Source organism: Anomaloglossus baeobatrachus, chromosome 5 (genome assembly GCF_048569485.1).
Source record: "Anomaloglossus baeobatrachus isolate aAnoBae1 chromosome 5, aAnoBae1.hap1, whole genome shotgun sequence".
NCBI lineage: Eukaryota > Metazoa > Chordata > Amphibia > Anura > Aromobatidae > Anomaloglossus > Anomaloglossus baeobatrachus.
Window position 1 is genome coordinate 506,346,295 of NC_134357.1, and position 14,768 is coordinate 506,361,062.

The window sequence follows — 14,768 nt, forward strand, 5'->3', positions numbered from 1 at the left end:
AAGACAGCAGCATCAATTACCCTCCCATTTTCTCATAGTCTGTTTTAACACCAGGGAAGTATGGTCCATGCAACACACAGGATGTTCCCTCGGTGTGTCACATGGATAAAAAACCAGGCATGGTCTCCATAACAGCTGATGGGCTCTCACTCACACCATCAGTAGCCAGTAAACAAGTGGAGGTTATGCGATTGAAGATCTGTGTGATAATAGTTTCCACGGTTACGCAGGAGGAGGACGACGAAGCAGCAGATGCGGTTGATTTGGTGGCCGGTGGTTAATAGGCCAATAGTACGCATTTTAGCACAGTAAGATTCCCACAGTAAGGCATGTTGCTTGCACGTGTGTCGGTTCATGTGTACCGCCCGTGCAGCAGTCGGACTGCTCAGATCCGGGGCTGCTGTGGCTCGAGGGTCTCCGGACCCGGGGGCTTGCGGCCACTCGAAAATGAAAAGGGTTATTTACGGAGATTAGTGTTCTTGACACCACCTGTAGTTCGCGGTAATGGGAGTGCCGCCGCTGCCGATGGGAGTACCCGGGGGAGATGGAGTGAGGCAGCCAGATGACGTTCCCTCCACGGGTAGGGGAGGCCCCGGAACTATGGATGGTTGAGGTGTAGGGAAGTGTGGTATAGGCCAGGCGGGCAGACTCAGGGGAGAGCAGTGTACTAACTCAGGCCGTGTGGATGCTGGTGCGACCATTAAGCAGACTCTGACACAGGAGTAAACCAAGTCTCTGGGTGCCGCTGCCACTCTGGGGAGCTCGTCCAGGAATCCGTCCCCGTTGGTATTGCTGGCGGTCTGGAGCCTGCCTCCGTGCACTTGTGTTTAGACGTTTCTGAGTGACCCCTTGGCCTGAAGCTGTTGGGGTCCCGCTCCCTATGGTTAAATAGAGGAGCTGTGCTCTCGATGGCTGACACTTGGGATTTCAGTGGGCCGCATAAGCTGGAAAGCCCTATCCCCCTCGCTGTGTTGGTGCCTTCGATCTCTGAGTTCTTGGGGAAAGTTCATAAAGAGACTAACCTCCACAGGTTAATTATCAGGTTGCGTGAAGCTACTCCCTGATCTAGGGTCTAGTACCCTGCCGTGCTCGGTACTGTTCCGGTTACTAGATTTTCCGGTGCAGACCGTTCTCCAAAACTAAGTCTGGGTACCCTTCTCCAATACCCTGCGACCGGGTCTCCGACTCCTCCGGTCCAAGACCACCGTCTGTGACCAAACCAAAGTCTCCCAGGGAGCTACAACTCCCTCAGCTCCTCACTCTCTGAGAGCTACTCTTCAACTGACTATGTCCCTCCCACCAGTCTGCCTGACCCCTAGGCGGGCGGCCCTTTTCCAGCTAGACCACCCACTGGTGTGCCTGACAGGGTGTGGTGTGAGGTGTGGCTAAGATTTGAATGCTGATGGAAGCAATACCAATAGTTAGGATCCCAGAACCATGGAGGGTGAGTAATGCACCATAAGAAAAAGGAGTGCAGTTCCCTGTGACACCCTGATAAGATCAGGGGCGTTACACATGCATGTAGTACTCAATTTATTTTAATTTTTGGCTCTAGTGACTCGTTTACAACATTAGCAGATAAGTAAAGTTGGGTCATCCTTTGCGCTCTCAAAAAATGCCCAGGCTAGGCAACTCTTACTGCAAACTGCATACCCATGAACGCTGCTGGCCACAGCCAGAGTTAACATAAGATCACATTACAGTACACATGCGCGTCAGGTGTCAGAGTCTCATCATCATCACCTCCACCCCCAGGGCTTAAGTCAGTTGATGAGGGTGGGGTCCTGCTCGGACCCTACTTCATCCAGACCAGGATCCAACTGACAAAGATTTTAGGCATTGGTGCAGATGATTTCCTTCTGGGAATCTTTGGAGTAGAACTCTGATGCCCATGGGATAAAACGTTGGAACAGCACTGCATATTTGGACATTTGCGACGCAGGGGGAAACAAGTGTAATTGTGGTGGCACTTCGGAGGAATGAACTGTTTGTGATGTTGAGGTGCAGAAAGAGGAGGAGAGGTCACTTGAAGCAGCGCTTGCCATCCACTCTAGCACATGCTGTTTACGAGCCTCATTTGGACGTTGAAACGATGTGTGGCTGCCAAAGAAATCTAGTGGAGTAGGCTGTCCAGTAACGGAAGTTGTTCTCATTTCTCTTGGGATAGTATGAGCAGTGTTTGCTCACTAGAGCTTTGACCAGCAGAACTTCTCACATGTACACCTACAACACCCGGACTATTCACACTTCCACCACAACCTCGTCGTGCTTTACCACTCATGGTTTATGTACTTTCAAACTGATTTTTCGCAACCTTATGGCCACACCTGTCAGACACCTGAAACAAAAAAAAAAATATTTATTTCATGCCCGAGTTGGCAATATTGTGAAAGGACTGAAAAGTACCAATAATTCCAAATGTGGTTCACTGCATAATTTTCAGCAGACCCTGAAAAGTGCCCATACCTTTTTAGCTACTTCACTAGCAAATTTACAGCAGGCAGCACTAACTACCAATACCTACGAATGTGATTGACTGCGTAATTTTCAGCAAGCAATGAAAAAGGCCAATACCTTTTTACCTAGCAAATTTACAGCAGGCACTACTAAACAACAAAACCTAGAGCCCCTTTTTGCTTAAGAGGGAGGTCTAAATCCAAACAACCAATCCAAAATCCCGGTGACCAATCCACAATTAAGCAAGTTTGTAAAGAGGGCCACTTGTAAAGAAAAGACCAAAACAAGTACTTGGTGAAATACAAAATAATTTATTATAATGATTGTGAACAAGGACAGAGACAGTGATGGCGACCAAGATGACAATATTGCCGGACACAGAGTTGCACAAGCACCACCTGATGAAGTTACAAGGCTTCTAATCCACAAAAGGGTTAATGTGTAATCCCATTAACCAAAGCGTGAAAGGGTTCAAATAATTATTTCCTTCACTGTAAATGTGTACATTTTCTAATTGTACAGATATGGAAAATGTAGGTTTATGAAAATTGTTTGAAATCCAGTGACTGATTCTTTTATTTTCTTTTGCCCTGAATTAAAAACACTTGTATTTTAACCATCAAGTACAGATTTTGCACAAAATGCGGGTGAAATTATGAACAAGTGAGGTGAACAAGAAAAATCTCTATTGTAATCAAAATAAACACAATATTATACATAAAGATTTATTGAATGTTCATTTTGCAACTTTATTAGAAATTACTTCTTGCTCCTTCTCTCTTATAGAAGGCCTGTGTATTTTCCCTGTGAAGCATTCAGCAGTCATCCCCCATCATGTTCATATTCCATCTACCGTGGTATTGTTCCCAGTGGCGTAACTAGAGTTCAATGGGCCCTGGTGCAAAATTTGGACCTGGGCTCCCCTTATGCTGGTCAGCTGTATGTATACATTTAGGGGTACTTTGCACACTGAGACATCGCAAGCCGATGCTACGATGCTGAGCGCGATAGTCCCCGTCGCAGCTGCGATATCCTTGTGATAGCTGCCGTATCGAACATTATCGCTACGGCAGCTTCACATGGACTCACCTGTCATGCGACGTCGCTCTGGCCGGCGACCCGCCTCCTTATTAAGGGGGCAGGTCGTGTGGCGTCACTGCGACGCCACACGGCAGGTGGCCAATAGGAGCGGAGGGGTGGAGATGAGCAGGATGTAAACATCCCGCCCACCTCCTTCCTTCCGCATATCCTACGGGAGCCGCGGTGACGCCGGTAGGAGATGTTCCTCGCTCTTGCGGCTTCACACACAGCGATGTGTGCTGCCGCAGGAACGAGGAACAACATCGGACCGTCGCGTCAGCGTAATTATAGATTACGCCGACGCTACACCGATGATACGATTACGACGCTTTTGCGCTCGTTAAAATCGTATCATTTAGGCTTTACACACTACGATGTCACCTGCGATGCCGGATGTGCGTCACTTTCAATTTGACCCCACCGACATGTCGTAGTGTGCAAAGTGCCCCTTAGTGTTCTAAATCCTATAAAGACATACGAGTCCCCCCCCCATCCATTATGTAGTAATGTCCCCCATCCTATTCTAATGTCCGCATACTGGCCTCCTTCCCGGTAAATATGTCCCCCAGCTTAGTATATATGCTTCTGTTCTGTCTAACGCAAAAAACAACATTGTACTCACCCTCCCTGGCTCCCACATCATGCAGCATCCTCCTGGGTAGCCAGCATACAGTGGCCAGCAGCTTTCATCGTCAACGGTGCTATTGCATAAATGACGTCATTGTCATGTGTCGCCCTCAGTGACATGAGTCACTCAGTGTTATTTATTATTCTACACATATTTTTGTGTCAACTAATTTACTTAATAGACGTCATGGGATTTTCAGAACTCAGTGGTTCTAGGCCTTTCTATGGCTGCTTTTCTCCTTAGGATGTTTTTGTGCAAAAACTGTACATGATGGAATTTTTGGATATTTTTACTGAGTTCTGCGATCAATAGTATATAAAACTCACCTCTCATTCTTCACACAATTTTACCCTTGCAGAACTGTGTAACAATTTAAAGGGAATCTCTTGGGTGATTTGATTTTCTAGTGTAACACTATTGGTATCCTGAAAAATAAGGAGCGCTGATAGTGTAATACCAACAGATCAGTGAGGTAGATCAGGAAAAATACACTCACCTGAAAAGGTTGTGATAGTCACAACCACTGATAGAGCATAGGATGAAGGCGTCTGCTGCAGCCCCACATGGATGTGCATACAAATCAGAGTGAAGAGGGGGTTAATGCCGCGCATCAGCCAAAATGAAGATGTAGCACGTTGATGTTATAAACGTATTCTTTTATTCCATCGGTCTACGCGTTTCGAGGATATACCTCTTCTTCAGGACCAGTGCATCAACAAAGATATACTACGTTGATGCACTGGTCCTGAAGAAGAGATATATCCTCGAAACGCGTAGACCGATGGAATAAAAGAATACGTTTATAACATCAACGTGCTACATCTTCATTTTGGCTGATGCGCGGCATTAACCCCCTCTTCACTCTGATTTGTATGCACTATTGGTATCCTAAAATAGGGCATGGGCAGCCCTTTCAGGATGTTTCTTCCTGTAGCTTCTTTGGTTGTTTTGCTGTAAGCTCCAGAGAATTCAGTGTCTCACGCTGCCCAGTCAAGCATATGTAAATCCAAACTAAATTTGCACTGCTCCAGACTCCCATAATTCTACCCAACTCCTGGCACTGGCGTCTGTGCTAGTAAAAATATTCACTATCATTTTCTATCACTGGAGGTGAGCGGGTTTATGGGCGTGGGGAGCACTTCTTATTTAGGTTGGATTTACATATGCTTTACTAGCCAGAGTGTGACAATGAATTCTCTTCTTACAGCAAGACAACCAGAGAAGGTAAAGTAATAAAAGTTACATATCCTGAAAGGACTGCCCAAGCCCTATTTCAAAATGCAATTACTATTGTGCTAGAAAATCACCAGACAGATTTTCTTTAATGCTCTAAATTGTTTTCCCTTTCTTTTTGAGACTTTACCATAATTTGTATTTTTTATTTAACATTTTATCAATGAAACAAAAAAAGAAAATGTTCACTTTCCTGCATGTGTTTTCAGATGTTTAAGAAGATTTGTTTTCCTATTAAAACATTTCCCACAATTTGAACATGAAAATGGCTTCTCCCCTGTGTGAGTTCTCTGATGTCTAATAAGAACTGATTTATCGGAAAAACATTTCCCACAATTTGAACATAAAAATGGCTTCTCCCCTGTGTGGGTTCTCTGATGTCTGACAAGATCCGACTTCAATTTAAAACATTTTCGACACTCTGAACATGAAAATGGTTTTTCTCCTGTGTGACTCTTATGATGTATAACAAGATTTGATTTATCTGCAAAACATTTCCCACATTCTGAACATGTATATGGCTTTTCCCCTGTGTGACTTCTCTGATGTGTGATAAGTATTGATTTAGTACTGAAATATTTCCCGCATTCTGAACATAAAAATGGTTTCTGCCCCATGTGTGTTAAATGATGTCTAACAAGACTGTATTTTTCTGTAAAACATTTTCCACATTTGAAACATGAAAATGGCTTCTTCCCTGTGTGAGTTTTTTGATGTTTAACAAGGTGATTTTTTACTGTAAAACATTTCCCACATTCTGAACATGAATATGGCTTCTGCCCTGTGTGAATTCTTTGATGCACAATTAAAACTGATTTTCGTTTAAAAGATTTTCCACATTGAGGACATGAAAACGCCTTGTTACTTGAGTGACTTATCTGATGTTTTACTAGTTTTGATGTATCTGTAAAACATTTTCCACATTCTGAGCAAGAAAATGGAATCTCCCCTGTGTGAATTCTCTGATGTTTAATAAGATCAAATTTTGCAGAATAACATTTTCCACATTCTGAACATGAAAAAGGTTTCTCTCCTGTGTGAGTTCTCTGATGTTTAACAAAATTTGATTTCTGTGTAAAACATTTTCCACATTCTAAACAAGAAAATGGCTTATCCCCTATGTGATATCTCAGATGTTTAGCAAGATTTGATTTCTTTATAAAACATTTCCCACATTCTGAACAAGAAAATGATGTCTCCTCTTTGTGATTTTTCTGATGTGTAACAAGATTTGATTTATCTGTAAAACACTTTCCACATTCTGAACAGGAAAATGAATTCTTCCCTGTGTGAATTCTCAGATGTCTAAGAAGACTGGATTTCTCCCTATAATGTTTTCCACATTTTGAACATGAATATGGCTTCTCTCCAGTGTGACTTTTCTGATGACTAACTAGATATGATTTTTGTGTAAAAGATTTATCACATTCTGAACATGAATATGGCTTTTCCCCCAAGTGAATTTTCTGATGTCTAATTAAAACTGATTGTTGTTTGAACAATTTCCCACATTTGGAGCATGAAAATGGCTTCTCCCCTGTGTGAATTCTCTGATGAGTTATCAGTTTGGATTTTTCATTATAACATTTCCCACATACTGAACATGAAAATGGCCTCTCCCCCGTATGAATTCTCAGATGTGTAACAAGATTTGTTTTTCGATTAAAACATTTCCCACATTCTGAACATGAAAATGGCTTCTCTCCTGTGTGTATGATTTGATGTGTAACAAGACATGATTTGGCTGTAAAACATTTTCCACATTCTGAACATGAATATGGTTTCTCCCCTTTGTTAGCCATTTTCTGTTCAACAGCCCTTCTGTGACTATTGCTTTGTATATTTGCCTCTGAGGAAGCAGAAAAAAGGACCTGTGGAAACGGATCAGATGATAATTTTTTTCTGAGAAGGTCTTGAGGTATATCTGGTATAATGTCAAGGTTTTCTGCTGAAAAATCGGAGAATATCAGATGTCCCTCTGAGCTCCTGGTGTAGTCATCTGCCAAGGATAAGAATGATTTTATTATTTTTCAGTAACATTGTATGGAAAATATATTAATATTATTTTATTATATATGTTTATAGCATTTCCAAGCAAACTGTGATACAATTCAAGTTTTGACAGACTAGAACAATAGACCACAAAATAGGGAAAGATAGATTGCAGTGTTAGGGGACCTTAATCAGTTTTATTATGTGATTCCATCTCAGACATTCATGACAGGTACAAGCACAGAGCAAAGCACATTGTAGCAAATTGGTCATGAAAACACAAGACATGGCTTTGGAGACAAAGGAATTTAATATTTTTTTTAATGTAACTATGCAGTGGATACAAGAAATGAGAACAAATCCTTCATATTTTATATATGTCATGCAATTCAATAGACATATTGGCTGAATATACATATATAGGAGCAATAGGGGATCTGAAAAATTATTTGCAGCAGTGTGCTCTGTAAACATAGTTGACCATCCCAGATTCTTTTGTAGCCTTAGCCTTATGTTGGTGCTTGAAATTTTGTGAACCCTCAAAAATGTCATATTTCTGCATAACTTTAACCTAAAACTACTGTACATCAGATTTCAAATTAAAAATAGGCATTACAACCTACCGGTAATGATGTTTCCAGAAGCCATCATGACAGCACGGTAGGAGCTGCTCCTTTGACCTCTACAGGACAGGAAACACAAGAGGTTAAAAGCCCCTCCCCATCCCAACCTCCTCAGTGACTTTTCCAAGTACCACACCAGGATGGGTATAACACCATCTTATTTTTGCTTACTTCACACAAAGTTAATTTCAGATCAACGAAAAGCGTGTAAGGGAGGGAAATAAGAGTGCTGTCATAATGGCTCCTGGAAACAGCATTACCGGTAGGTTGTAATTCCTATTTTCCAGGACGCTACATGACAGCACGGTAGGAGAATACCAAAGTAATCCATAGTAGGGGGGGGGGGGCGACAGCTTGTAGAACCTTCCTACCAAACGGAGTTTGATGATTGGTTAGGATATCTAGTTTGTAATGTTAACAGAAAGTGTAAGGACCTGACCATGTTGCTGTTCTGCAAATTTGTTCTAGTGAAGCCCCTGCTTTTTCTGCCCATGAAGTGGACAAAGCTCTAGTCGAGTGAGCCCTGATCCGTTCCGGAGGTTCTCTACCTGCGGATTGATATGTAGATGTTATTGTGGATCTAACCAAACGTGACAGGGTTGCCTTTGACACTGTTTTTACCTCGTTTTTTTCCCCCGCAAATTGTACAAACAAGCTAGAATCTATCCGCCAGTTCCGGGTAGCCTCCAAGTAGCCAATACTGTCCGCCTGACATCTAATGAGTGAAGGCGCTTTTCTTTCTGGTTCGTATGGCTGGATCGCAGGACAACTTCTTGCTCCAAATTGGTTGTTGAGACCACCTGTTGGGACGGAATGTGGGATCCAGCTTCAAGATGATCCTGTCATCCAGGACCTATAGATACGGATCTCAAATGGACAAGGCTTGCATCTCTCCAATCCGTTTAGCCGTAGTGATTGTTACAAGAAAGGACGTTTTGAGAGACAACGGCTGAATAGGTAAGGCTTCAATTGTTTCAAATGGAGAATCACAGACTCCATTGAGAATAAGACCCAGGTCCCAGGGGTGTACTATAGACGTAATAGTAGGTCTCAATCTTTGGATGCCCCTTACAAAACCCATGACCCTGGGATGGGAGGCTAGTGGTATGTCAAAAAACACACTGAGGGACGAAATCTGGACCTTGAGTGTACTTGGCCTCAGTCCCCTGCGGAAGCCTGCCTGAAGAAACTCCAGTATCTGAGAGATATTAGGATGGGCACTATCGACTGGTTCCTCTCTGAGAAATGCACAAAATCGAGCCCAGATAGTCCTATATATTGACTGTGTCACTGGTTTCCTGCTTGCCTGTAGGGTAGATATAACAGCCGCAGACAAGTCCTTCTTCAGGAATCTCCCCTCAGGATGCAAGCCGACAAATGAAGATGATGCAGGCCTTGGTGACGTACAGGGCCCTGGCTGAGTAGATCCTCCTGCAGGGGAAGGAGAACGGCTTCATCTATTGCAAGAGTCTTTAGTAATTTCAGACATCAGGAGAAAAGCAGGTTTAAAATACCGCGCCAAACCACAGGAGTCCAGATGAAGTTAAAGGAAGGCACCGGAACTGGTAATGATAGATTATTCTTTTCTTCTCTAGGGCGAATCTGAGGAATTTCTGGCAGTTTGTATGAATGGCTATGTGATAGATTTAAAAAGCACTCACTATCGTGGCCATAACTGATCCTGGATTTATCAGAGGAATGGTGGATTTTAAAGAATCCATATGGAATTTTTTTTAGCGGACAAAGTGATTTTGAGGTTTTAGATTGATAATTGTGCGAACCTCGCCCGACGGTTTTATGACTGTGAATGGACTTGAATAATGACCCTGAAACGTTTCCTGTACTGGAACAGGACATATGGCCTGTGTGAGTAACAGGGCTCTGACTTCTGATCAGAGACGGTTGGACAAGGCCTTTGATCGGGATTTGGTAAAGAGAAACCTGTCAGGAGGGACCCGAGAAAATTCTATCTGGAGCCCCTGTGACAGCACTTGGAGGACCCATGGGTTGGAGGAAATTTTCCTCCATTCCTCCAGAAAACCTCCCAGTCTGCCGCCTATTGCCCTGACGTCAGGACCGATCCTGCTTCTTTCTGGAGTCGAAGGTAGGATTCCTATCCTTCCCCTCTTTGTAATAACTCCATCTCCCCATTTTCCCTTTCCCCTTGTAATCTGGTCCTTTGAAGGACCGAAATCTACGGGAAGGAGTGTCCCGACGAGGTCTATCCTCAGGGAATCCTCCTTTCTTATCTGAGGCTCTCAAAGATGTCATCTAGTACGGGTCCGAAAACTCTGATACCGGAAAAGGGAATGGAACAAAGTTTTTTCTTTGAGGCGCTATCCCCCGACCATGTGTTTAACCATATTGCATGGCGAGCTGAATTAGTCAAACCCTCGTTACGAGTGGAAAACCTAATTAATTCTGCCGAGGCATCAGCGATGAACCCTGTGGCCAGTTTCAATAGGGAAATGGATTCCATGTTGGCTTCCCTGGGAGCCTTATCCTTAATCTGAGTGTCCAGGTCATCTAACCACCTGGACATGGACCTGGCCACCGAAGTGGCCGCAATGTTAGTTTTAATGGTGGTTGCTGAGGTTTTCAAAGCTTTCTTCAGGAGGCCCTCCGCCTTCCTGTCCACGTGTTCCCTTAGGCCGGAAGAGTCCTTCCTGCCACTCCTCCATGATCATAGCCCGGACATGTTGATTGACGGGAAATACTATGTGTCTTTGTGACCTGAGCCCCCCGAATATCTCATCCTGGACTGATCTCGGTTTCTCTGCTTCCTTCACCATCATGGTCTTCCTGACAGCTCGGAGGTGGTCATCCGTATCCAAAGAGGAAAAGAGATAACGTCTTCCTTCCTCTGGTAATGGTCAAGCAGCCTCATCTTCCATCTTGGACTCTGAATCATAGGAAGGCTCCCCATCCTCTGAAGATTCCTCGATCTCATGTCTCTGTCTCTTACGAGAGGTATCCCGACTTCCCTGCCGGGGTGCCGTGCTGGCGATAACTGACTGTACTTCCTCCCGGATCATCGTTCTCATGTCTGTCAGTAGTGATTTCTACTCCTCTGAGACTAACTTAGCGATGCAGGTCTTGCAAAGTTGTTTCATGTAGGTATCTGCCAGTTTCGCATAACAAACCGCGCAACATTTAGATTTGCTTGATGATTTTTTCTTATTCTTTCTTAGGGATGTTGCCGGAGCGCGTAGAAGAATCCTGAAATACACAAGGCACAGACTGATTCTGACGCTGCTCTCTCTACTACTGGGAAGACCCGAAGGAACTGGCACTTACTTGAACCTGGGACACGTCAGGGGATTTGGCTTCCGACCTGTCACCCTCGTCCATCATAAGGTGTAGTAAGAATCCTGTATAGCCTGCATGAGGGATACCGACCGCGTACCAATCACTCCCCAAGGGTTTTTATTACCTGCTTTGGGGTGACTCCAGGTCCCAGTCCTGCCTCCTGATATCCGTTCTGGATCTCATGCTGCCCTCTGGGAAGTCGCCGCTACCCAGAAGCGGAAGAGCAGAAGGGTTTCATCTGCGCGTGCACAGCATTGCGTGCCAGGCTGCAACGCAAGGTGTGCACAGACTCCGAAGTGCCTCGCGGCCGCGGCCATTCTGCAGGATGCCGAGAGCCCTTGGTCCGAGGGAAGCGGCTGGCATCGGGAGCTCCTGATTTACCAGCAGGCTGAGGGACCTTTCGCCGAGAGGTGTCGGCCTGGGGCTACTTGACAGGCCGGAAGGAGAGAGGGAGGCCCCCCCAATCCGTCTGGACCCCTTACATCCCGACGGTAAGAACTTGCGTCCGTCCTGCATAGGGACAGAAAACACACTGAGGAGGTTGGGATGGGGAGGGGCTTTTAACCTCTTGTGTTTCCTGTCCCTGTAGAGGTCAAAAGAGCAACTTCTACCGTGCTGTCATGTGGCATCCTGGAAAAGAGACTTCAATTTCAACTACCGTGTTTTTCCAAAAATAAGACATCCACCAAAAATAAGCCCTAGCAGGGATTTTAAGCATTTTCAGAGCAAGGCTTAAATATAAGCCCTCCCGCGAAAATAATCCCTAGTCGCAGTTCAATAATGAAGTGTCCATGCAGCTAAAAAAGTTAAAGAATACTGCTGATACTTCTTTATATATCAACGAATTCACTGCACTCAATAGTTGTGATGCAAATTGAAGAATTTATTAAACAAAGAAATGCGACTGTGTAGTCATCCGACGTTTCAACCCGCCTGAGTCTTAGTAAAAGTCGCTGTACAGTAGGTGACTGGAGGATAAGAGATGAGGTGCAGTGTAGCACTGGTGCATGAGAGAAGATGCCTTGAGGAAAATGTATAGGGTATGCAAGCACAGCAGCACTGTTGCTGGATGTATCTTGTATCCTCAAGATACAACCAGCAACAGCGCTGCTGTGCTTGCATACCCTATACATTATCCTCAAGGCATCTTCTCTTATGCACCAGTGCTACAGTGCACTTCATCTCTTAGCCTCCAGTCACCTACTGTACAGCAACTTTTGACTAAGACCCAGGGGGGTCGAAACGTCGGAGGACTACACAGTCGCATTTCTTGTTTAATACATTTTTCAATTTGCATCACAACTATTGAGTGCAGTGAATTCGTTGATATATGACTTTAGGACCTCAGACCCAATCTTCACTTGCACCATCACCATTATAGCCTGTGTGCAGACCATTTTTCTAAATATGACACTTTATTATAGACAGCGGGCACCCCGCAATCACACTCACCAGATACCGAGCTGGAGGCCCTGCAGTGATCGCATCCCCGCACACCTCCAATTTCACACACAAACATCAGATCACACACACACACACACACACACACATCAGATCACACACACACACACACACACACACACACACACACACACACACACACACACACACACAGATTCTTCTCGCCGGCAGAATCCTGAGAAGCAGTGCAGTGGAGCACAAGGACCTGAGAGTGCAATGCTTTCTTACAGGACCTGCAACATGTGATTTCCTCCCATCGTTCCTTGCAGCCGGATGGATTCTGTACTGATGGAGAGTGTGTGTGATCTGATGTGTGTGTATGAGTGTGTGTACTGTACTAGAGTGTGTGTGTGTCGGCCAGAAGCAGGGGAGTACAGCGTGCAGCATACCTGCTATGAGCGCACACCAGAGATCACAGGAGGGCCTGGGAGCCACACAATGAGCCTCCTGGGAAAGGGGGGGTGGCTGTTTTTTTGGGGTGGGAGGGGTAAACTAATCCCCAACCATGCTTCTCAAAGAATAAGACTCACTCCAAAAATAAGCCCTAGCGCTTTTTTAAGGGGCAACAAAAGTATAAGACAGTGTCTTATTTTTGGAATAACACGGTATCTAGCAAGTCAGTTACAGTTAGGTCCAGAAATATTTGGACAGTGAACAAGTTTTGTTATTTTAGCTTTTTACAAAAACATGTTCAGAAATACAATTATATATATAATATGGGCTGAAAGTGCACACTCCCAGCTGCAATATGAGAGTTTTCACATCCAAATCGGAGACAGGGTTTAGGAATCATAGCTCTGTAATGCATAGCCTCCTCTTTTTAAAGGGACCAAAAGTAATTGGACAAGGGACTCTAAGGGCTGCAATTAACTCTGAAGGCGTCTCCCTCGTTAACCTGTAATCAATGAAGTAGTTAAAAGGTCTGGGGTTGATTACAGGTGTGTGGTTTTGCATTTGGAAGCTGTTGCTGTGACCAGACAACATGCGGTCTAAGGAACTCTCAATTGAGGTGAAGCAGAACATCCTGAGGCTGAAAAAAAAGAAAAAATCCATCAGAGAGATAGCAGACATGCTTGGAGTAGCAAAATCAACAGTCGGGTACATTCTGAGAAAAAAGGAATTGACTGGTGAGCTTGGGAACTCAAAAAGGCCTGGGTGTCCACGGATGACAACAGTGGTGGATGATCGCCGCATACTTTCTTTGGTGAAGAAGAACCCGTTCACAACATCAACTGAAGTCCAGAACACTCTCAATGAAGTAGGTGTATCTGTCTCTAAGTCAACAGTAAAGAGAAGACTCCATGAAAGTAAATACAAAGGGTTCACATCTAGATGCAAACCATTCATCAATTCCAAAAATAGACAGGCCAGAGTTAAATTTGCTGAAAAACACCTCAGGAAGCCAGCTCAGTTCTGGAAAAGTATTCTATGGACAGATGAGACAAAGATCAACCTGTACCAGAATGATGGGAAGAAAAAAGTTTGGAGAAGAAAGGGAACGGCACATGATCCAAGGCACACCACATCCTCTGTAAAACATGGTGGAGGCAACGTGATGGCATGGGCATGCATGGCTTTCAATGCCACTGGGTCACTTGTGTTTACTGATGACATAACAGCAGACAAGAGTAGCCGGATGAATTCTGAAGTGTACCGGGATATACTTTCAGCCCAGATTCAGCCAAATGCCGCAAAGTTGATCGGACGGCGCTTCATAGTGCAGATGGACAATGACCCCAAGCATACAGCCAAAGCTACCCAGGAGTTCATGAGTGCAAAAAAGTGGAACATTCTGCAATGGCCAAGTCAATCACCAGATCTTAACCCAATTGAGCATGCATTTCACTTGCTCAAATCCAGACTTAAGACGGAAAGACCCACAAACAAGCAAGACCTGAAGGCTGTGGCTGTAAAGGCCTGGCAAAGCATTAAGAAGGAGGAAACCCAGCGTTTGGTGATGTCCATGGGTTCCAGACTTAAGGCAG

The 14,768-nt window shown here is 44.5% G+C and overlaps 1 protein-coding gene across 1 annotated transcript in view; it reads right to left on the minus strand.

Annotated features, from left to right (window-relative positions):
* Window positions 1-5,045: 5,045 nt before the first annotated feature.
* LOC142312002 (uncharacterized) overlaps window positions 5,046-14,768 on the minus strand; it is a 177,664-nt gene continuing 167,941 nt past the window's right edge. The window contains 1 exon segment of the mRNA XM_075350876.1: window positions 5,046-7,187. Within this exon segment, the coding sequence (XP_075206991.1) occupies window positions 5,584-7,187 (1,604 nt within the window). The 3' untranslated portion in view covers window positions 5,046-5,583.